The sequence below is a fragment of the Aptenodytes patagonicus genome, chromosome 13 (genome assembly GCF_965638725.1).
Source record: "Aptenodytes patagonicus chromosome 13, bAptPat1.pri.cur, whole genome shotgun sequence".
Classification (NCBI taxonomy): Eukaryota; Metazoa; Chordata; class Aves; order Sphenisciformes; family Spheniscidae; genus Aptenodytes; species Aptenodytes patagonicus.
This window is the reverse complement of record NC_134961.1, coordinates 14,848,522-14,873,632: the sequence shown is the minus strand read 5'-3', so window position 1 is coordinate 14,873,632 and position 25,111 is coordinate 14,848,522. Positions and strand designations below refer to the sequence as shown.

Genomic DNA, 25,111 nt, shown 5'->3' with positions numbered 1-25,111 from the left:
TCAGTTTTTTTTCCCCACAAAGTGAGGCCAGACCCTTTAAAGATCCATATGTTCTGATCTTAGTTTAAAACAGCTTTGGTTCCTTTCCTCCAATTTCCTGCTTGAAAGATTGCTTCAGAATGTTATTGCTTTGGATAGTTACTAGTTTCCAGACTAAGCTTTTTCTTTACTTCTACTTAATTTTACACCAGCCATTATCATTTAACATAAACAATCCTTTCCTCTTCGGTAACCAAAATATCTATCTTCACAAGTAGATGAGTACCACGATTTTAGCAGCATCAAAAGTCAGGAGAATGCTAAAATCTGAAAGCTTAAGTGCAAGGTAGAACAAATGGAATTTATCATCCAAATACAGGATGGCAGTATAGATTTTAAGATACATTAAGTCTGAATAGCACTTTAAGTCCTATGCATCACATTAGATTTCTACAAGAACTCCAGACTGGTTCAGATTCATAGGGTCTTCATTGTCAGAGAAGGATGAACAACTATTGAGAGATGAGCTGTTTTTCAGGTTATCATTACAACCAAAATGAAGTCGTCTATGCACAGAGCAGTTTCTTAAGACTCCTAGAGAGATCTTTTTCCCAGGGGAAGTGTAAGATTAAAGGGTTGCATAATTACCCACTTAGGAAATTGGAACTGTCATAAATTGACAAAAGACAAACCCAAGAATAATTACTGCTTATAAATTTCTTAGGATAACAAACAAGACAATTTAATTGATGCTTTTTTTTGAGAGGCAAGATCTTTATAGATCTTATCATTATGGACTCATGCTGATACATATCTTTAAATAGGGAACAAAGGCAGAAAATGGTCCCTAAATTGGAAAGTTGGAACCATCATTTAACCATAAAACTTCTAGTTAGCAAAGTACTGAAGACCGTCCTTAATTAGCAATCACTTTTACTGCCTGAATGTCTATTCTGCTTGGGAATATGTAGTTGAATTAGAAAACTCAAAGCAGGATCTCTTTCAGGTTCAGTTTTTTAAGCTAGCCTTTCTTCAGTGCAATACTACTTGATCTACAGAAGTACAGCATAAAAGATGCAAAGCAACTGAGAATCTCGTTTGGGCACTGGGCAGGTGCAGGCACTTTCTTACATCAGATGTGAAAGGAGTCATTGTGTGCAATACTTTGAGTATGATACCATAGAAACCAGAAGGACTTTGAGAGTTAGGGTAAGGAGTTAATACTTAACACTGTGAATCTGGCATTTATAGTTCAAGAGAAATCTCAGTGAGACCGCAGTGTACAAAAGCCTGAAATGGAAAAGAATAGACTGCTGCCAACAGGCTTTCTGCAAAGGTAAATAATGAAAAATAAAAGGTCAAAGCTTGAAGATAAGAACAAGAGCGTACAGGATAAGCAACTAAAAGAATCTTTTTATAACAAGAGGCTCTTAAATATGGAACAGACAGGACAGTGATGCTGGAAGTGCAGTGGGCAATTGCACACAGTGTTTTTTATATTCTCTGCTTACCTAATTTTAAAATGGGGTCATATGGTAGAGTGTGAGTGAGACACTTTTGAAGTGGAAACTAACATTGTAACATGTCTAGACTTTAAATCTGTGATAATTTAAATAAGTATTCATGACCATGACAAAATAAATCCCAATATTATAATTGTGTTATTGCACTCAGACCACAGCTGACTGTTTGAACAGAGCCATCTCCAGTCACATCAGATGATTTAATATACCTTGGAAGGAAATGATATGGCAAACAGAATGATCTCTGGTGTTTTTTAGCAATAGGAGTTTTTTTGTTACCATGTGGTGGTTCAAAGACTCATTCCAATTCTGTTGAATTCAACAAACTTATGAACATCAGTTCTGTCTTAATATTTTGCTTTTTTCTGGCATTCTTTTTTCCATCAGCATTGACCAAAGGCTAGCATATCACAGCCCAGCTCCACAAAATTCATCAGGTTGTTAGTCAGTTTTAGAAAATACCAACAGATTTCTACAGATTTCTGAAAAGTCAAGTCTGAACTTCCAAGACTTTTTCAAACTTACTCGTTTCCTTCAAAGGCAAAATTAGCTGCATGCCTGGAAGGCATGACATATATGACACATGCAAAAAAAAAAAAAGGAAAAAAAAATAGGCTGAAGTGAAAGACTCCTGTTGACTTCAGTGAGCCTTGGGTTAGGAGAAGGGACCTGCGGAGCTAATCATCTCCATGAGACAAATTCACATTTTCCTGTCCCCTCAACCCGGCTGCTTTTTCCCCTACAGAGGCTATATGGTGTAGGGCTTACTGGTAAGATTTCTGCATAAAAGAAAACTCCCAAGTTTTGTTTTGTTTATAATTTTGAAGTTATTTACATGGGCTTAGTGAATGCTGATCAGACTATTCAAAGATTGCAGAAATTATATATAACAGATTCAAGCTATGCATAAAACTGCACATACTCATTATAAGTCATGGTAGCCTATTATTAGAAAACAGGAAGGAGTAATTTCATATATTACAGAAACAGATTATCTTTGATACTCAGTGTTGAATACTAAACAAGACTGAGAGGTGGACAAATACGGAATGAGAAGAGGCAGATGAATAGAGCAAAAGAAATAATAGTATCCATATATGACTTCTTCCAAAGGTTGATTAATTTGACAAATTAATTCAACAAATTAATTCAGCAAACTAATTGAGCAAAATTTGAAACAAAACCTTCCAAAATTGGTGTACTTGCCATATAATAAATACGTCTTTTTAGGTTGCTTGTGCCTTTCCTAGTCTTTACTGATGCTGTTAATATGTCCTACAATCAGAAGATTTGCATTTTGATTACAAAAAAAATTAATCTATTTCCATAAGTAATCTGTGCAAAAGCAGCTATCATCCTAAGGGATGGTAGAAAGTATTTTTTATTCTCTCCAGTTGCAAAATAAAAGTATTTTCACTGCAGCTGATGCTGCAACAGTGCTCTTCCCAGTGATTCTAACTATCACTATGAAAGCAAGATTTCCTCTCCTCCCACAAATGGCAAGTTTAAATGTGTGATAATTCATTTTGATCATCTCGGAGAGATGTCATGCTTCTTACAGGTTGTACCAGAGTGTCTCTCTACAGACATGAAATTCTGATCTCTTGAGTGAGGAGCTGCTGAGTGGACTGCAGATGTGAAGGGATTGTTCTAGTCTAGCAGTTTATCTCAGAACATAAGTGATCTTTATGCAGCACAGTACAGAGCTGAGTTGGTCAGTACTTTGTATTTCAGGTTTACTGGAAGCATAGATGCACCACAATTCCCCACGAATCAGAAAAATCACCCATCTTTTTTCTCCTTCCCCTAATGACTGTTCAGAAGCAAAGATATTTCGTGACTGTGACATTCTCTGAGATCCTGGCTTCTCAAAGCCAGACACCTGCACCATGTCCAAACCAACCCTGAGCCCAGGCAGTCAAACCAGCAGGAGTGGTGGGATGTCCTCAGCACCATGACAGTCAGGTCACTTCCACACTGGTACTCTCCTATGCCACCTTCCCCCTTTCCCCCAGTCTACCCATATTAAATTGCACGATGTTGCCTGCCTGTTAGGGAAGCCAGGAACAAAATACATTGCAGCTGTTTGTATTGTGTTTAGCTATTAGCTATATTTATATGGTAATTCCAGCATAAAACATTGAATAAATACCATTCCACACACATGCCAAATTTAATCATTGTTAGGATTCACAGTAATAGAATGCTGCAGCAGGCTAGATTAGGAATAAGCAATTAGATGTAGTTTTTTTCTGCACAGGTTAGTTATTGGCTGCTGCATCCTGCTCCAGATGGGTTAAATCAAAGAGGAAAAAAAAACAGCTCTGGGCCTCTGAATACATTTGAGGCAACAGTAAAAGGTATAGTAAAAGGCCTGGCTATAAGACTAGTCATTCGTGCCTCCAGGTGACAAGCTAGTGACAAACTACAGGAATCATCTGATTCTTTTCACACGAACATTTTTTATCTGGAATATTTTGTATTATAACAATTTATTTTTCTGCAATATGGAACTGTTTCAATTTCCACCAAGTGTGCTGTTTTTAAGTTGCACCATCTGGTTCTCTCTTCATCTGTCTCTAACCTGTGCCTCCTGCTTACTTCTGCTTTGGCTCATCAACTAATAGTGGTTTTGAAAGTCTTGATTTTGATACCTGAAACAGCATTAAGAGTGCACTTGCTGCACCATGCTCTATTAGCATTTAATATACTTCAGTGAAAAAGGATTAATTTGAGAATTTCGCTGAATTCTTGAGAAAGCCCCAAAAGTGCTGACCCAGATTTGGAACAAAACTTAGCCATTAACAGTATTTGAACAAGGATTATCTTATTATTGGACAATTTAAGGGAGTGAAAATAGGCCTCAAATTGCTCAGTTTAAATCCAATCCAGGACAACAACGACTTAAAATAATTTTCAACTGAAGCACTGTAATTGAGTGGGCTGAGCAGCCAGGTTTGTTGCTGAGTGGTGTCCACATTAGAGAAGCCATGCAGCTGATTTGTACTGCAATCCTTTAAAGAGCTCTCAGCAGTCATGGATTGAACAAATACAGTCTCATTTAAAATGTTCATCCATGTCAAAGATGAAAAGAAAGTGGCAGAGTAGCTGGACCATTACCCTTACCTGTGCTGGAGCATTTCTGTTGCTAAATGACTGAGATGACTCTTCAAGGCTGAACAACTGATAGTTTCCAACAGCAACAGATTCACAAGCAAGAAAAAGGATAAACAATGTCCTGAAGAGACACTGTGATCCTGCAGACCTTGTACTGGCTCTGCCACAGACTTGCTATGTATCCATAAGCAACTCATCACTCAGCTCTTACTGCCTCTAGACTGCAAATGGCCTGCATACTGCTTTAGGTGTTCATGGAGTAGAGGTCCGATTGCTGTTCAGTATGTGGATACCACCAGAATACAATGACATAGTTTTGCATTCCTACAGCTTAGGTTTGGGACCCTTTGTGTGTGATACACCTCACCTTCTCCATGCCTCTGTCTTTTACAAAGATGATGATAACAAAACTCGTAAATTAGAATTAAATCGGCTAATGGTTGTAGAGCACAACGAGCTTCTCAGTGAACAATATGCTTGCATCAAGTGACAGCAGCAGGATTTTTGGTGATAATTACTTTTTCCTTACAGCATAGCTTACCAATTTGTCTGAAACTATTGTCACCAGGTGTAATGCATTCTCCCATTTCTCATTGTATCACTTCAGGCTTCTTTTAAAGTTTTCTTTGCATTTATTGACTTAATAGGCATTTTATTTTTTTGTTGCTTTTCATCGCAGGTGGCTAATGTTCCATTTCTGGCTGGCACGCTGAGGATGAAATGGGATCATTAAGTTAATACCCAGTTTAACTATACTAGTCTGCATTTAAATTGAAGCAAAAATATGCATAAATAGCTTCAGGTTTACCTCTTCAGTCCCTCTTATCATATGTAATAACTTGATAATTTTATTTCTATGTAGTAATTATTTTCATGCTAGTATCTTTTTGTGCATACAGTAATAATATTTTACTTGTTTCTTTGTCACTGAAAATTTTCCTGGAGATTGCAGAACAGACAAAATAGTTTCATCCTGTCACTGGCTGTGACTAATCTCAGTGTTGTCTCCACTTTTGCTTTATGAATTTTGGCTTATTACCAGAAACAGAGCTTAATAACAATATATGCTAAAAAATAGTTGACTAATGCATGCCTGCTTTAAATAAAATGAAACGTTTCTTCTTTCTTTTATGAAAAGGTAAGAGACTTTTGTGTGAAGCTGTTCAGAATCATGTCTCAAAAGCACTAAAGGTGTCATTCATCACTGGGACAGAGCTAGAGCTTTACCCAAAGGCTTAATAACATTAACATATTCTTTCCCAAGTGGTTTACATCCCAGGAGCTCAAACCATTTAATGAAAAATAATTAATTATCCTTTAGCATAGCTGCTGCCAGGTAGGCCAAACAGTTATCCACAATATTAGAAGAGAAATTCAGACACAGACAAGTTGGTGATTTGTGAGGATCACAATGGTGAAGGTGTGAGGTGGGAATCCTGACCTGTGGCCTCTTCAGAGGCTTGTGTTTCCAGAGTGTCCTCACACCTGTGCTCTACTATTTAAGGATTTCTAGGAAATAAGGTGTTCTAATTGTGCCTTTTCCCTCAAAGCCTGCCTTAAAAATGCATACTCTTCAGAGAGGGCCAAAGTGGGTGGTATACTTCAGCTGTGTTGGGTTTATGAGACCTATGGACTCACCTTATACAAAGGGAATTGGCAGCTGTCAAAGGAAGTCACTTAGTCTTTACCTGTTAGGAAGGGAGGTTTAGAAAAGCTGGAGATTCGATGCAAAAATTATATAGTTCCTTAATAGTGCACAGATGAACATGCATAAAGTATGGATTGACTTCAGTTCCTTCTCCTTGGAAGACCATGCCTACCCCGCTAGAATTGGCTCTTAATCTTCCAGCACCACAGTGTCTCCATACTCAGTTCTCTATATCCTCATCTTGAGATTTCTTTCCATTTCAACTGCCCGGTCTGGTTTTTCCTCTCAAAGTTCCCTTAATTCAGCTCTTGCCAATCCTTCCAGTTTGAGATCTCAATGAGAATTAATCACCTTACAGTGTTCACAGCACATGTACTGCTATGAAGATAAATTAAACCACTCCTTATATCTCTGTATTATTTTAGCTACATCTCAAATAAGTTTACAGACAAGTTGCGAACTAATATCTTATGGTTTCTATATTTATTTCCCTCCACTTTCAAACTTCTGGTGCCTTGCTTACATTTTTGATTCTTTTGAAAACATTGCATAATTTAGGATAGCTTGCAAAAATATTTTCTCTGGTTCAAGCACATGTTGAGTGGGATGTGAAGGAGAATCTGTGACTGTTCTGCAAGAGGTCAGACTAGACTACTGCTTGTCACACTAATTCTTGTGTTGGCTTTAAGCACATACTCAGGGCATAAGGCTTGTTCATGATTCCCCTCCTGAATTATTGAAATCACAGTATGATAGCTGATCTGATCCAAGGAGTAACACTGGGGCATTTACAGCTAGAGTTGCAGAGTGGAAATAAGATAGTTACTTTTTTTCCCTGTTTTCTGAGCTCTTGAGAACTAATTTTAAAATATGTATGCATGTGTAATATATTTGTGGCTTATCTCTCTAATTACGAGTATTATTGGCTTTAATTCATGGTAGCATCAGAATAACTTCCTATCTCCTGCTTAATATTTTTGGAAAATAAATTTGCACCAAAACCAATTATGCTGCAAGCAGTTAAAATAACTCCACAAACCCGGAAAGCAAAAGGCAAAACAATACTTACAGAATCTTTGTTCTAGTTTCTTTTGACTGATGTCTGATAAACATCTAGTGAATATTGAATTCTAATCCTGCCCATCTATTAGTGGTAGCACAGCATGTTAGGTACTCTGCTACGAAGTTCAAGACTTTGCCATGGTTCTTCATTCCCACCCACCCAGAGAGGAGGGAAAGGGTGGGGCTGGATACAGTCACTAAGGCATTTTCAGTGGTGTTCAACATTCCTCAAACAGATCTAGAATTTCCAAGGTTTTTAGGTTCTATTTCAACTTTTAAGTTAGTGGCTGGGATTTCAAAAGACTCGTGCTTTACACTGTGAAGCTAGCCATTGATGACAGAGCTGGAACAACACTTCTTAGGACATTTAGGCTATACCTGAACTAAATATACCCCAACAAACACGATGATTTCTAATAGGAAAATCCATCTTCTACAGGCAGCGTTTGTGTGTTCAGACACAGAAGATAGCCTTACTTTACCAACCAGTTTTGCAATTTGAGTTTTAAAAACAACTACTGAGACGTGGTTCTTTCATGAGAGACATTTCAAAATCTGTCACTTTTTTCCTCAAAATTCTGTTATCTTGGGAAAAAAAGTGATTTTTAATATTTATTTGCACACTTCCTTAATTATGAAGTGAAGCCAAAACTTGCAGACAATACTAGCAGGATAACTTAAAAAAAAATTTTATATATTTTTATATATAAAGAAAATATATTTTCTTTATATCCTATAGAATTTCTTTACTTTGCTTCCATTTTGGGAGACTAGGTCTTTGTGAACTAAGCTCACGCAGGGGCTGTGTTTGTTGACATTTTGTAGTTTCATTCCTACAAGCTTCTGTCAGAAATTCTTCTCAGCTGTTTGTGCTTAGTCTGTCATGAGGGACTTCAGAATTCATCTCCTCTTAATTAATTGAACAGCTTTTTTTCGATGCTTTTTGTCTCCTGTTTTCTGCAATATCATGCTGAATACATTCTGACCTCTCAATTTTTCTTTTTTAAACCAATACAGCTGAAACAGGCCTGCTTTCAGGAACGTGTCTCCATTTGGGTACCAAAACATGCAGGCACTCTATTTTTCAGTCTCTAAATTCTTGTTCTAAATGAAGGCCAAGTATGGTGAACCCTTGGAATAAGGTTTTCCAGAGGCCAAGTTGCTCCTTCCCAAATCCACCTTCTATAAATTGGTTCCTTCTACCTTCAATGAACACAGTTCATAGCCCTGTTTCTCTCTGGATTAGAAGAGGTAATACATCAATTACAGAGAAATAATCATAGAAGGACCCTGGCCTTGCCAGTTGCCAAGTAATTACTACAAAGTGCTGTTTGTCTCCTCAACTGATTTCAGTGCCCCAGTGAGAAACACTCAGCCCCTTGAAGGATTAGGCCCTACATAATTTCTAATCACATCCTTGGCTCCTCTCTAGTGGGTCTGGGCTTTAGCTGTTAGTCAAGCTGAGATGGTGGAATGGCATGAAAAGTTGTAAGAATTAAAGATGGGAAACCTTCTTCAGTTTACATTTGCCTGCACTTGCGCCAAGATAGGACTCTGAAGAGTTGCAAGTAATTGCTTTGAGTGAGTTTTGTAGCAGTCTATGGCTGTTCTTTCAAAGTTTGTAGTGATATCAGTTAAGGAACAGTAGCTATAGTTATGTACTGGGTTGGGATTCCTTAGAGGTATGATAGATTCAGACTAACAAAATGAATGTCACTTTGGCTTAGGGATTCTTTCACTTCAAAATGGTTACATTGAAAGTAATAAGCAAAAAAATAGAGAAACCAGTCAATGTAGCATTCAGATAGAATATTCTTTACTACTTGCATTAATTACCCCATAGTCAGATAGCTCTATGATTAAATTTACATTCCTAAAAAACCCCATTAAGACAGTTTGACTAGCTTAATTCATTTTCTCTGCTTTCACACACAGATCAACTTGACATCATTTCAATGGCTGAAACAACAATGATGCCTGAGGAAATTGAGCTTGAGATGGCAAAGATCCAGAGACTTCGGGAAGTCTTAGTCAGAAGAGAATCAGAACTCAGGTTTATGTAAGTATCAATACTTCTGGGAAAACACTATGCAAAATTAATCAAAATAGGAAAGAATGCTATTTAGAAGACTTTCATCTGCTTGACATTTTAAAAGGAAGAAAGATAACGAGCATCCCAGTTAGGTGAATACTTGCAAAATGCCATTGGGAAATTATTTTTGTAGTTGCAAAGGAAATTACCTTTTTTATTCTGCACCTTTTTTTATTCAGCATGATTTGCAGAAGACATAAAAGGGTTCTATTACTTACAAAAGGAAACTTTAGCGAAGTACGTGTCTACAGAGCGTATTTTTATACCTGACTTCAATCCTTTGTGGGAAGGATATTTATCTGAAGAAAATATCAACAGGTAGGGGATTTGGAGCTTCCACAGTCTAACCTAATTCAGGCTTTATTCCTCACTGCGTTAGTGGTCTTAGACAGTTCATGTCACAAGAGAGCACACCGTGTTCTGGACTAATAGCAGCCAAGATTTGACATTTGTTAAATGGAAGCCATTAAGTTATGAACACAAAACACATTTTGACGTATCAAATTAAATAGTAATACTCCAAGAGAGATTTTCAAAATTGCCAAAAGGGTCAGGCATAGGAGCCTCACTGAAGGTTAATGAAAATTCATCTAGTTCTGATGATGAAGTCAATAGGGTTTATATTCCTAAATCACTGAATTTAAAAGACGAGGACTTATTAATAAGGAGTATATTATTTTGAAGTCCCATCTGTCTGTGAGTACCTGAGGTCAGAAACTAATGCCTTTGCTGACAGGCCAAGAACCTCAGTAGATATAAAACCTGCTGAACCCAGACCCTTGACATTAATGAAGCTACAGTAGCCTGAAAAAACTCACTTGCTCTCTTCTCCCTTTAAAGTACAAAGATAGGACTGGTACTTTAACCCTTGCACCTGGAGGTTAATCTCGGTGCCCTGACTTGCACTGCCAGAAGTTGAAAGCCCCACCCTCAAACAGCACAGTCTTTGAGTATTATCCCAGAAGACTTCAGCCCAGAATCACTGCTTAGACACCTTTGGAAATAAGGACTGGTAACAGTGACACTGACCTTTAATGTACCTGTAGTGGTACAAATAAAGTGAACAAGAAAGGTTTTGTCACACCTGCTTCTGGTAGTCAAATAACTACTTGGTTATTGGCTTGTACATAAATTTAATCTGGAAGAAGCCTCATCAATGAACCCTGCACTTCTCTTGACATTTTCTGTATCAAACAAAGCACTGAAATAAACCGTCCCAGTGAATGAGAGCCATGGCGGACATCTGCTTGTCATCGTTTTGCATGTTCTTCACTTGTTCTGTTTGTTCTTGTGTCCAGTCTGTTCTTTTCATTTCCCCCGTGCTCACACTTATCACGCTCTTTACTCTGTATTGCCTAGCAGGCGTTTGAGTAAGGAATTTAACACAGAGGAGCTTGCTTATTGAAATGGGAATATAACTGACATTCGTACTGTGCAACAGTACTCTTCGTGCATTAGATATCGTCCAAACACACTCTGCCTAGAGCTACCCAAGAGCACTCCCCAGCCGTTCACTGGCTGAGTGAGGAAAGCTCTTCTGAGCATCAAAGTCTCCACTAGGTTTGGCCCTAGGTGTTAGCAAAGCAGGCAGGTGACAGAGGCAGCAACTACCAGAGATGGCCCCACTTTTTTGTCTTTTCTAAGTTATGGAAAGCCAAGCTTGTTGCTGCTGCCACTGTCTTCAGTAAGAGGGACTGAGGACTGTGCCACTGCTACAGACCCTCTCATTCCTTCAGCAGCAGTGGACCAAGATGACCACTTTTCCGGGGATATTCACACAGCTTTCTAGCCCAACTGCTCCCTTCTCTGTGGCAGAATTCCTGACACTGCTCATTAATCCTTGATGCAGTTAAATTCAGTTTGTTAACACCACTGAATAAAATGGTGAGATAGCATCTGTTTCTGCACTGGAACTCTACTTGCAAACCAAGACTGCGCTGATCATGATTTTTCAAGCGCCATGTAAGCTTCCCATCTTTCTAAGACCATTTACAACAGGCAAGTTCTTCATACTGGCTCATCAAGTGTGAAAGAAAAAACAGCCTCTCACACTCGCAAAGGCCTCTAGAATTAGAACGTGCTTCCCTTAATAGCTTTTAGGAGTCCAAAAAATTGTCTATTTGACTTTATCTCATTTTTAAAAGTGTTTTTACATTTTATTCCTGACAAGTGAGAAGCATGTTGCTAGTGATGCCCAAGTAATATAGCAGCACCTGTTCTTTACTGCCTTTCATTCTGGATAGTTTACACTGACAGAGGGGCTCGGTTGCTTTTGTCTTCAATGACAAACATCTTTTAATGACAAATGTCTTTTAATGACCTCTTGCTGACATTAACAGTACAACTCACGGTTAGCTCAGTGGTCCAAGTTTTGTATCTGTTTAACTAAGCAAATTACATAAACTCTAATTCATAGGCGTATTGTGGAAGATTTTATATGTGGCCATATTTAAATTTTTTTCAGTTGTTTCCTGAAGTAACGCATTGCCAGTGTCCCAAGACCAGAAGTCTGTATGTAGGTCATGAATTTTAATGATTGTTTTCTTCTGGCAGTACTAGATTCCCCTGTGAATGACCTATACAACCAACTGCATGAAACTGAGCTGCCTCAGACAGGTTTAAGGCAGACTTGACATTGAACATGTGGCTGCTAACTAGCAGTACTACACTTACGCTCAGACTACTGAGTTCAAGACCAGCTTTAATGAGAATGAGATCTCTTTAGTTCTTGTACCTGCTTTAGCTTTTTGTTCAATTATAACAAAAGGATAAAATGTACGTATAGTAATGGAGAAAATGTGTGGTATGTTTGTATTCTCTTTTTTCCTCCTCTTGCTGTTAGCACAGAGTAGAAATTCTCTTGAGTTAAATTGGGCTTTTTCTAGTTCTTACAAAAGCATGAACACGATGAAATAATTCTGTATCACTTATGCATCCAGCCACAGCTTACATCTCTAGCTACGTTTTTAAAAGTAATTGTTCATTATTCTCACTGTCTCTCTGTGTGACTGATTTTTTAATTCACATGTAGCCAGATCTAAAGCTAGGACAAAGTACATTGTAGCTGTGCTTTAAAAAAAACTAATAAAAATAAAGGAAGTAAGCTAGAGGGCTTGTGCTCCGAGTGTATCACCAGCCCTAATGGTGGCCATAGCTTCCTCCTGTTAGAGGCATACAGCCTGTCAGCTTTACTTACACACACCAGCAACTACCACAACTCTTAACAGCACAGACACTGTATTTTAACAATATTCACACTCAAGAATAAGAAAACAAAACACTTCAGGCTAGTTCTGTTGCTGATGGAAATCAGAGCAAGCTCTTCCCCTGTCAGAGCGATGCAGGTTTAATCCATGGAAGGAACTTGCTAAGACTGCTAATTGAAATTACTGTTTTACTTGAAGAAGACGCACAAAAAAGATCAAGATGGGATAATAATAAAACTCACCGTTACTGATGTTTGAAATAGCTCTGCAACATGTGTTGTCTTTACCTGTTACATCAACATTTTGCCCAAACAAATGCAGTAGCCATAAAATAAGGGCATTTGGCAGAGAACTGTTTCAGGTTAGCCTATCAGCCAGTAGAAAAAAAAACCCAAACCAAACCCCAAACCCAACAAAAAAAAATCCTAGCAAGGTCTGGATGCTCAGTGGACCTGGAGTTGGTTTGCATTTTTCACGCTTCTGTGCATAAATTAGTAAAAACTTTTCCTGCTGATATGCAAGATCATCGATAATGTAACATTCTTTCAGGCAGTTGCTCAGCGTGATCTATATAGCACCTGTCTCTCTTCAAGCGACATGAACTCTACATGAGGGAGTCTTTAGCAGAACATAGAGACAGCTTTCCTTGCTTTGAAAGTTAAGGCATCAAGGCATTATTTTTACCATAGTAATACCATGAGGTCCATATTCCCTCTCCCCACTGAACAAAGTAACACCAATGACTAATGAAGTCTGTAGGACAACAAAAGGGATAAAATGAAATATGTTGCTCCTACGTCACTACACAAATGTTACATTACAATACTCTCAGTTGGTAACACTTCAGTATCTAAAGAAAATCTTTACTGAGCAGTTCATCATCACTAAAAGCTTTAGAAGAGTCACCCTGTAGGGGTAAAAGAAAGAGTAGGATGGTGAAGAAACAAAAGCCAGATACTTAATCATCATTATTATTTCAAAGCAAGTCCTAAAGTATTTGAGAATCAGGCAGTGGCATTAAACTAAAAAATAAAAGGATTTAATAGTAGTAGACTTAAAAAGTGGTACAGAGTAATGTTCAAAAACCATATAAAACTATATGCTTGGTTTTTTCTCATACATATCCAAGCAGGCTCTGTGTCTCAACTATTAGCCTATGTCTATCAAACATACTATTAGTTGAACAGACTCAGATTTTCAGTTTTCAAAATTAAAGTGAGGAAAATTTCAATTATATTTGAACAAATTTCACATACATTTCTGTGATTTAAGTATTGAGTTAAAACATCAAAGCTTGCTTTTTTAGTTTATTAATTTCCCCACATCTCTTTGCAACAGTCACATGATGAATAAGCAAGTTGCTTTTTGCTGTACTGGATATTAAAATTACTCACGATCTTGACTCTGGGCCATTGACAGGTTACTCTTGTCAGGAAGAAATTTTCCACCTTTAGAAAGAGATTTGGACACCCAGTCAGAAAGAGTAACTCACGTGATACTGAAGTCAGTCACCAGATAAGAGACCTCACCTGCCTGCAGGTTTATGATTCTGGTTAAAGAAGAGAAAGGGCAGCAAAAACTCCTTTAATAAGGGGCACATTTTATTTTTAAAGTTTAGAGGGAGTCCTTCATAGGGGCCCTTCCACTGCAGAGCCATGCAAGGCAGTGCTAACCACTCGCCCTCACAGGTAAAATGATCTCTGCAGCCGCATGAGACAAAATGGCCACCATTCTGTGGCAGCTCAACCACAAAATACAAAATGGCTGCCCTGTTTGTGGGGCCACTGCAGTGACCCTTCCCCTGACACCCACCTTCCTCTTGCAACAGCTTTGAGGAATTTTTTTCCTTCCTCACAAACTCTGTGCACTCCCCTTATTGTCTGCTGGACTGTGTGGCATAGAGGGCTGTGGGCTGCCAGCTAAGCCCTCAAAAAATGATGTTTTTCTAGTGACCACCTCCAATGCCCCTGGCTCTGGTGGGAGGCAATGGAGCACTGGTGAGTCCGTCCCAGGAGGCCTTTGTGAAAACTGGGTGATATTTGGATGCAGGGCTGTTAAATGCATGTGTCCTCTACCTGTCCTTCAATAAAAACACTCACTGCTCAGATCACCCCAGTTACAGCACCCAAGAAGGCCACGTACCTCAGTCCAAACCTGAACTCAGTGCAGTTTACGGGATACTGTCTGGCAGACATCCACTGACAGCTTCCAGAAACTGCATCATTCCTGACTGGTGGGCAAGTCAGGTATGTACTAGTAGCCATCAAAATTATTTTAAAATTCAGAAGATATCTTTAAGAAGGTGTTGCAATTTGTCTGCATCTCTTTACCAGGCCCACAAATCATGTACTGTCCACAGCCCCACAGAGCAATGCATACTGTTTTTTAGTGACAGACCAATAATTTACTGTTGAAGGGGAATGCCTGTGTTTGCTTTTAGACAAATACAGATATTTCTGTAGTCTGCCTATCACTGTGTTAAAGAAAAACTTCCCTAAAATACAGAAAAAGTGAACATTCAGTGAGAACAGTGGAAACAGGATTTATCCTGTTTAAAAATGAAACACTAAAAGTTTTTAAGTGAAGACCACAAATATCCGTACGGTTTCAATACATGTGATTCTTCTCTCTTTTGTACTGCTTTGTAGTCCTTTGTACACTCTTTTGTCTCTGCCTTGCAGATAGAAATGGAAATTCCTTACTAGTGTACTAAACGTAATGTGAGACCTCATTTCAGTAATTAAAAACTAAAGCACTTAAAGAAAAAGATAGATTTAAACAGTGTTAACTTTGTCGAACTCTGAAGTGAAGCAAAAACATACAGTACAGGAAACTTCAACTGACATCTCTGATTTTCAAATTTGTGAAGCTTCTTTATTGCAAAACACTGCTTTTTAATTTTGCTGAGTGATTGGATGTGTGACAGCATGTTCTTTGCCTGTCCCCTGAAATTTTTTGATTTGAAAAGCAAGGGAAGCAGCTGAACTCTTTTATCTATTTAACAGATTACATGCTATATACCACAGTGAAATAGTTAATCTTGTAGTGTATACTTTAAAAGAGGCCAGCTTTCTAATAATTCTTGTTTTTCTTTTTATCGATACAAAGAAATAAAGAAAGCAAAATCAGCTGAAGCAATCAATTAACAGGTCATGATGTTTCTCAGACCTGGTGCAAATTGCAAGTCAGATATTAGCCTTTGTAAGCCTGTCCTTTGCTTTGCTCCATGCTGTTATTTCCTCCTTTAAAAAGAAAAGGAGGGCAGCTAAAGACAGCTGTACTCTTCATATCCAGGAAGTCCGTACTATTTCCAGCTGAATACCTGCTTGCTATGAAGAATTGCCTAAAGTTTACATGGAACCAATTTTGAGATTATAAAATCAAGCCTTCCTCAATTAGGTAATGCCACAATTTACGTTGTGCAATCATATTTTAGCTCAGGCAACCATAGTCACAGCAGAGCAGATGTACTGTGATTTGCTCTGTAATTACATTATCAAATCCTATTTTTGTCTCAAGACCCTGCCTCACTTAGTGCCCAGGATGGACCTCCTCAGGATATGTCAAGGTTATGTAGCAATTGTGGCTGTTTGTAGCATCTCTCCTTCTATGCTACTGATACTGTGAAATTTCATAAAATTATGCCAGGAGCTGTTGTGACCATCTCCAGCCAGCCCAGGAAATGAAAATATAGCTTAAAGCCATCATATGCTATCTCCAGCTCTTCTGGGTTTATTTTCAGAAAAGCTGAGGACTCAGCACGTATTGATATGAAGGAGACAGTATGTATGGAAAAGCATCAGTTTATAGCTAGCCAGCATTCTCCCCCATTTGCTTCTCAGGCTTCTCTCAGCTCATTTCTTAAAATGTTCTCTATAAAAAGAGTTTTGGGTCAAACTGTAAATTTTCAATCTGTCTTTGCTGTTAAGGAAAGCAAACATACCACTTCAGAATATGCACACTCTCTCCCCCTTTCTAATTCTCCTGTCCCACTTCCTTTTGTTCTTTCCTGGTGAGAAAGCAGACCCAAAAGCCGAGGGAGCCGCTCAGGCAGCATCTTCTTCGTTGCACATTTAATGTGTTACTGCTATGGATAGTTGTGTGTGGCTTCAGAAGCAGTTTAGGATTCATATCACTGGGGGGCATGGAAATCTACCGTGCTGGAAGACACAATTGTAAAAATGGATAATGCATGTGTTAGCTCAGTTTAGCTGACAGAGGCGACAGGCAGCAAAACCTCAGACCTCTATATGATACAGAAACAGATCAAAACTGAACCTCAAAATCCTTTGTAGTGCAAAATTCATGCATTTTAAAATGTATTAGCATATTCTGACCCACTAAATATTAATAGTATAGGTGAGCTCTTATCACCCCCAGTTACTGCCTATGCCTGTGAATAGAAAAGGCATGGAGTTCTTATAAAATAGCATTCACTGTCATCGTGAAACATGCTTCTTGGGAAATCTGCCAGAGCCTGATACTGCTGGCTTTCCAGATGGAAAGCAAAACTTGCAGCCAGCTATATTGGATGACCTTGAAATAAAACTGTGGAAGTTGCTTCCACCTGTGATAGCTGACTTGAGAGTGTTTTTTTCTTCCATGTAGGTGATACTGAATGGCAATTTTTTAATGTATAGGGAATATAAGATATTAAATAGTAAGCCCTATTAGGTTGCTTTAGGCAATTTACTGAAAACAGTTTTACTTACCTCATTAAATTTGTTTTATCTGTAAAAATATTATAAATATAACAGAGTATTTGCTTAATGTCTGTGTGGTTATTACATTGCTAAACTAATACTGTGAAAAAGCCAAATTCACCTCCACATTGACTTAGCAGAATTAAAATTGATCATTGTCTTTGTATACTCTCACTATACACTATTAGATGACTCCCTCTTCTCCAGAGTGCTCGTAATATCTACATCATCCAAATTCTCCATAGATCCATTCAGGTTTTTAGACCATTTTACACTATTATATTTGCTTCCTTGTAATCCCAGGAACAATTACCTTTTATGTAGATAAGTTTGCTGCAAGTTGACTTTGCCCTGGTAATAAACTCATACTAGCAGTCCCACAGCTCCATTAGCTGTCCAGAGTACGTAATTAATCCCCGTTTTGTTTTTTTTTCCTTGCTTCTAATTAGGATTACTTTTTCTTTACTTGCTTTTTTAACCTTTATCCTTTTCCCACTTTGCAAAAAACCCATAAATCTCTCTTGCTGCTGTGACATTGATGTACCCATTGCTAGTAGTAGTAGAGGTGGGATAGTCAGTAACGGTCATTCTACAGGGTGTTGGACATAACGGTAGAATCTCAAATTCAGGACAAATTCATCATGGGGAAAAATTTATAGTCCATATTCCTTCTAAGGACAATAACACATCAAGGTCAGACAGGATTCTCACCTTTATGTCTTTTGCAGTATGCACAGCACATTGGTATTTTGAAGTACAAAAAGGTATGTCTGCTGATTGCTTGGCTTTATGCAACCACTGCAAAGTGAAGCAACATCAAGCTACACAAGAACTGCAGAAGTGAGAGGTTAATTCCTTTGATGATGATAACCTTCAATAAACCAACTTAGAAATCCTATGTCTTAATTTAGAATGAGTGCAGTAAATCTATTAGATTCACACAAAGTGGGAACATGAAACAAACAGTCTCTCATTACTGGCTAAACTCGAAAAGTAATGCTGTACTACAAAGCCTGCTTACGTGGAGTGTTTCCATTCTGAAGTGAGAAAAGGCAGCAATAATTGCTGTCTTTGTGTGAACAAAGTTCATTTCAAATTTTAATTACTTTTTCAACCAAAAACTTTATCTCTGTTTCTAGTGACTCACTAATGTAGCATCAACTGTGACTTTTCAGTGGCTTAATGCCGCATGTGGCAACAGTGACACATGCTGAGCTTCACCCTGGGTAAGGGTGAGAGGGAGGGAGAGTGGAAAGAGATAAACAGGCTGTCAAAGGTGTGAGTAGTGATGGTAACTTGCTGGTTATATATAGCTAAGCAGGTGTTCTGACTTTTGCTTTCTTGGCTAGTTTTGATTCTATCTCTGCTACTTTTTGTCTTTGTACTGTATATTATCTATTTTCTCTCCTCTAAGGTTAAGCATGGAATTCTCTTAGGATAGTTTACTTATATGTACAGTATCTAGTACTTTTCTCTGAGTTTGGCACCTAGCTGTTACTGTAGTGCAAAGAAATAACACCAACAAAACCAGATTTTTTTTCATGAATAGAGTTGTTGTTGTTGTTGTCAGTATTTTCTGATAAGATCTGTCTTTTCATGGAAAGGAGTAATAAATCTTTTCTCCTTCACAGTTCTATAATCTTAACAATACAATATAACTTACTGTGAATTCCTTCCTTTTTTTTCCTGATTGTATCTTGCTCCAGGAACATAGGATGCACTTTGGCACACTGTAGAGAAGGATGCAGTTGTGCGATGCTATATATTTTTCAATAAATATACATGTCAGGTTGTCAGCTTCATAAGATAAGGTACCATTAGGGAAAATACCAAGCCCAGCTTTATGAGAGATACCATGGCTGTCCCATTCATATAGCCGGGTGTGGCGCACACTCTTCTGCAAGATAGGATTAATTTGTGGCTGTGACTGTATGTCCCCATTCACCTTTCCAATTCCAAGCATATTGCAATGGTGTCTCGCCTGCAAATACCCAGAGTCCTTGAGGATATAACCAGGAAACTGTAAGCTGGGAAATGGTGCGACCTGGTTTCTGTAATGAAAGTTGTCAGATATCAAAGCTTGAGGCTTCTGAGATGGGACAGCATTTCTAGGGGACTGCCATGGATCTGGGAGCCTCAAGGATGTCAGCGTGCCCACTGTAGAACTGGGAACTCCTGGAAGGTCCAGCTCTGGTGAGGGTCTCCCAGCTCATCAGATGGGATCCTGGAAGCTTCAGGAACATGAGTTCAGGACAGAATTGCAAAGTTCCAGACTGTGCACTTTAAGCTGAAAGTATAAATACAAATCAGCTCTCAAAGAGGAAAGAAAAATGCCTTTGTTCAGTTTGATCTCTCTGCAGAGCCATCTCCTTTGCCCTGTTTGAAAGCAAAGAATCAAACCCAGCGGAAAATATGACATTACACTTTCAACTGTGTGGCAGTAAAAATGCCACGTTAAAATGCTCAGAAAGGAAAAGCATTTTTTTAGTGGTGTATAATGATAAACATATAATTAGCAAAGTATTTAATGAATTGTAGACTTAGTATGTGTTAGTCGAGATGTTTGTGTCTTAAAAAAGAAAAAAATGTAAAAGGAGGAATTGTCATTATCTCTGTTGGACAGCTAGGAAAATAATTATTTAATAGAAAATTTTCTTTAAATAGCATTTTCTGCACTGAATGTATGTTGTGGTTGTCACAAATTGCTGTTAACAGAAGAGGGAGCAGCTCTGGGTATCTTTAATCTTTTGACTTAGTCATTTTTAGGTCAGTAATTTGGCACTATATTTCCAAATGTAACCTTTAATCCCAAACTGGTTTTGATTCCCAGTTCTTAGCTACCTGTGGTCTGGTTTGCATGAGTGGACAGTAGAATGAATTGTCTCCCATGACACCAAGTATGCAAGATAATGTATTCATAATACATCATGCGTCTATAGTACTCACAGTTACTGTGGCCCACCCTTTTGCACAGTTGATCTTCCTATAGGCAAGGAAGCTCTGTAATAACTTGTAACTCTTGACCTTTGGCATTTCAGTGGTCTCTCTCACTTGCCTTCTGCTGTAAATAGGAGAGTACAGATCAGTGATGATTCAACAGTGAATTGAAAAGTCCTGAAATGGACTGACTGTCAATGTTTAATTTTATACCAGATACCTTTATATTCTTTTCAGCTTTGATACCAAATAGTTGCTCTTCTGGTTTTAAAAATTAGAAAAAGTCAAATATAAAGGCAAATTAAGAAGGAAATTTATCATCGATTCTGCTAGAGACAATACATAGCCAAACCTAGAGTTTCCTACCTCTGCTGCCTAATAACAAAAAATAAAACTACCAGACTAGTTTAAATAAACCATGCACATAAGTTGGCCCTGTGCTTTTACATGCAGTCTTCTGTATGCTACTGCAATAGATACTTCTGAATTTAAATCTAACTTCTCTATTGTATGTTTTTAGACAAATTAACATAGTCAATTTTTGCCATGTAGAGAAATATTCCCCTCTACAGTGAGGCATTTCCAGGAAAGCTCCTCCTGTTACTATTGAAGTTGACAGTAAAACTTCATAACTAGCAGAGGAGATGGCCAAGCTGAAGAGAATTTAACAATGTCAGTGAGAATGAATACAGACACCTTCTTTAGACACTGTTCTGAATTTCTGTGAAATACGCCTTAAATATGACCTCCAGGGACTGAGATTTTCAAGTCCTGCCATCTTCAATTGTCTGAAACGACAGCTGAATTACAACATTACTTTGCAACTTGCGGTCCAGTGCTTCTATCCACTGCTCCTCCATCAGAGAGTGCTTTTAACAAGAAAAGATAGACACACTTATTTTAATAGTTAAAGTTAATCATAGGACTTTTGATTTGTAACCTGACCTGCCAAGCAGGCTGGTCAGCAATCTGTTATCTTAATTGCCAGCTCTGTGTCTTCCAGCCTGAGCAGCACCAGGTACTGAGCTAAATAACAAGGTGATAAACACACACCATAATGACTCAGACAACGTGTGCTATATTCATTAAATGTTGCCTGTGATTTCACAGACTTATAATTAGAAGCTTTAAGAAACTAAGATGAATTGACTGGGACAAAATGGAGTCAAATGTAGAAGAGGGGCATACATAAACTTCTTGTTTGCTTCTATTTCCAGAATACTTCACCATTCCAGATTCCCCGCAGCTTTAGCAAGGCCTTGAACACCTTGCAGTCCCCAAGGGCAGCCTCCACTGATACCCCTCTTCCCCACCTCAGTCCTTATTTTAACAAATCTGCAGCTTGACAACACATTATAATCTTTGTCTGTAGCAGATTTTATTCTACACAGCTCTCTACTTCAATCACTGAAATTTCCCCATCACCACTGGCTGCTCTTGGCTGGTGTTCAGCATGTTGATTAGTGACACCACCAAGGAGATGATCTTCTTATCCCTATATTGAGACATTCTCCAGACACATGTAATCACGTCAACTCGTGACTTAGCATGACATATGATTCTTAGGCCATCTCCTAGACCAGCACTATCAAAGTCTTCAGAAACTCTAACAATTACAAGCATTTTACTTCTGGGACAGGAATATATTAAAACAGAACTAAAAATAACCTAAGTGCCTGCAAACCCTCTTGGAAGAGAGGGAAGGAAACCAACAAAACCACTCCACATTCATTTTTTAACTTCAAGCACTTTAACGCAATAACAGGAAACAAAAGAATATCAGACCTCCTCTTACAGATACGCTAGAGGGAACACAGATCTATTTCTAGCTTTGAAAGTCATTCAGCAAAGGCAGCAGCTCTGTAGACACGCTGAACTGCTCTGCTCGTCCTGAAATCAATGAAGAAGATATTTGATGCTTACGTAGCTGTTACTAATAGTTCTTACTCTCAAGTCTTAAGCATTCAACAAACTTGTTGGCCATCTCTTTTTCTTTGGCTGACGGTTAAGGTGAGCATTTAGTGATTTTCCTACTGCCTTTTACTATCATTTTTGCTTTTTTCCCATCCATGGCTCTAGATGGTACCTAGGTCTTACACTAGGGAATTTGGTTTTCTTCCTCAGCTGAAAAGACGACAGAAAAATCTAGTTGTTATGGAATAATTTCTACTGAAACAAAACAAAACACTTCTTCTGTGTCCAGTACAGAATGTTTCATTTTTAAGTCCTGCCTGCCATTATCTTCCACAGCCTCCAAGACCTGCCAGGGCACAGCTGAATGGGAGGTCTCCTCTCTGTTTCTTTGCCCTGCTCCCCCTCAGTCCAGATGGTGAAAGGCAGAGGTGACTCATGCTGTCACCTCGCTTGTGGATCTTATGGGAATGACAACGCTCAGAGCATTCTTCTGGTAACTGGACCACAGAAACACATAGTGGGGCTGAGTCACTGTGCCAGATTGCTGCAGACTCTTCCGACCCACTTATTTTCCTGTCAGTTTCTGACACGTTTAGAAAATCTTTTGCTCATGCTGTTTATTCATTATGAGCTATTTTATATTTTTGGGGGGCAAACAGAGAGTCTACTTTTAGGTTTTGATGATACAGCTTGAAATACCAAGAGAGAAAAGAATAATACATGCTTATATGATATCTCCAAGCATACAGAGAGTTTCTTGCAATAAGCCATCAAGAAACAGAAAAGCAGAATTGCAGGCAGTGTGTCAGGAATACATGAAAGCACACTGAGAATTCATCCCTAGTTCAATACTATTGCAATTACTCCAGGAATGGATTTGGGCTCTTAATAAGAGAAATGTTTTATCATACTCATAACTCATGTTTAAGATTGCTGGGCAGACATTTAAAGCTCAGCTCTGGGGGAAAAACTGACATACTGTAACTGCTGTTTGCTTTACTGGTGTTTTTTCTTCAACATCAAAAACAATTTCACAGGGACTGGAAAGAATGTACAATCTATTACAGAGAACAGAGAGTTTGTCAAAGGTTGTTTGTATATTGCAAATTTTATGCAAATGTCTTGAGCAGCTTTGCAGATAACTTAAACAGGCCTGGAGGGTGTCATTTCAGTACCCTAAGCCATGCTGTATCTATAGGGTAAAAGCCATTGCATTCTGCACAGACCAACAACCTGACTGTGCTGCTCTCCTTCAGGAAAAGCACCAGGTGCACAGGGAACATAACAGTGCTCTTAAATAAGCTGGACAATAGTCTGTGTAACTTCTCCTCTTGCCCGTCTTGCACTCCGATAGATTTGACTTATAACATAGGAGAGAAAGTGCTGCAGAATTAGGCTCGGCATGTTTCTCAAGCTTCTCTGTAGAAGGTTAGGGGACCCAAAGGAGTTTTGTTTTCTGTCATCTGCAGATTCCTGCTCTCTTTAAGATTCGTGAAAGCTCTTTTTACTTCCTAAAGAGGTCTGACAGTAATACAAATACAGTCTCAGTCAAACCCTGCTGACTATCCAGCTTTCAGATAAGAAATCCACTGGGATTTGATTTTCAGAAGCAGCATTAACTTCTCCTGGGCCTCCTGTAACTGCTCACATCCAAGAACCAGAGCATAAAGGGGAAAAGAGAAGAAGGTTCATAGTACCAGTACAGATTGAATGGCCTTCCAAGAGCTTTCTTTCCTAGGAGTTCCTCCTCTTTCCTTTTCTTTGAGGGCAATGAGGTGACTCTTGCCCAGGACAGCAATTGTAGCCCTACATTCACAGTATTATTTGCTACCAGATGCGTGACGTGCTTTATAGTTACAAGCAACTATAGCTACTGCTTTCATTAAGTCAGATGGATGAAGCCTTCACAAGGTTTTTATTAATATGTCCCATAGCCCTCCTTTAGTCATTTAACTGTATCTTATTATTTTTTTTTTTCCTAATCAGCACCATAGAGTGGATGAAACACAAAGGCTGGTTGACACAGATGGGAGGAAAGATGTTCCATATGCTTAAGGGGATTGGCACAGATGGTGGGTTTAGTCTTTGTCCATCATCAAAACACACTAGCCTACAGAGCTAGGACTCCAGAGAGGTCATCTGGCTTATGACTTTTGGAATTCAGATTGTCACAGAGCTGTTACAGCCCTTAAGTACTTGGCCACAGAGAAGCATTTACTCTCCTGTGAGTTACAAGGCAGAAACTAAACTTAGGTCTCAGGAAAAGAGAGATGCTAAGAATATATATGGCGAGTGCTAGCTAAATGCTCTGCAGTCAGATTAGAAGAGAGCCAAGACAATAGGAGGAATTGCAACTACAGTTGCAATATGAGGCCAGTACCTTTGCCGTGAATTGAGCATAGGGGCTGTAGGGACTACTGAACATTGATGATCTTGCTCACTTGGAACATACTGCCAATGATATTTTAAATTCCTGAAAATCCTGAGAGAAGAGCAGTGACATTAGCTTTTAAGAGTTCCTTGAGGAAGGCAAGGAGCCAAACTGATACAGTGAATTTTTTTAATTACTATTTCTCAGATCTTCCCAGAATGAAGCCCAATCTACCTGATACAGGAAAAAAAAGAATATCCTCTCTCTGTACATCATGGAGATCTCTTTTGTAGAAACTCACTGTTCTCTTCACTAGTTGAGGGTCTGGCCCTTAGATATCATTTGAATACAGCAGTTCAATAGTGAACGTTTCTTGCCAAGAAACTGTCATCTTTGTTAACCGTGGTCATTTTCCTCAAACATATTAACACTCATTATATTAATATGACACCCATACTGCAAGAACATTGAATGGATAAGGAGCTGTGAGGCTTGCTCACATCCCAGCACATTTTGAATGTTGATTCTCCTGAGGGGACAGTGTTTAAGATTGTTAATT

The 25,111-nt window shown here is 38.6% G+C and overlaps 1 protein-coding gene across 1 annotated transcript in view; it reads left to right on the top strand.

Moving 5' to 3' along the window:
• BMERB1 (bMERB domain containing 1) overlaps window positions 1-25,111 on the top strand; it is a 53,836-nt gene that overhangs the window by 16,579 nt on the left and 12,146 nt on the right. Inside the window, exon 2 of the mRNA XM_076351451.1 lies at window positions 9,265-9,388. Coding sequence (XP_076207566.1) covers window positions 9,265-9,388 — 124 coding nt within the window. The remainder of the gene's footprint in view (window positions 1-9,264; window positions 9,389-25,111) is intronic.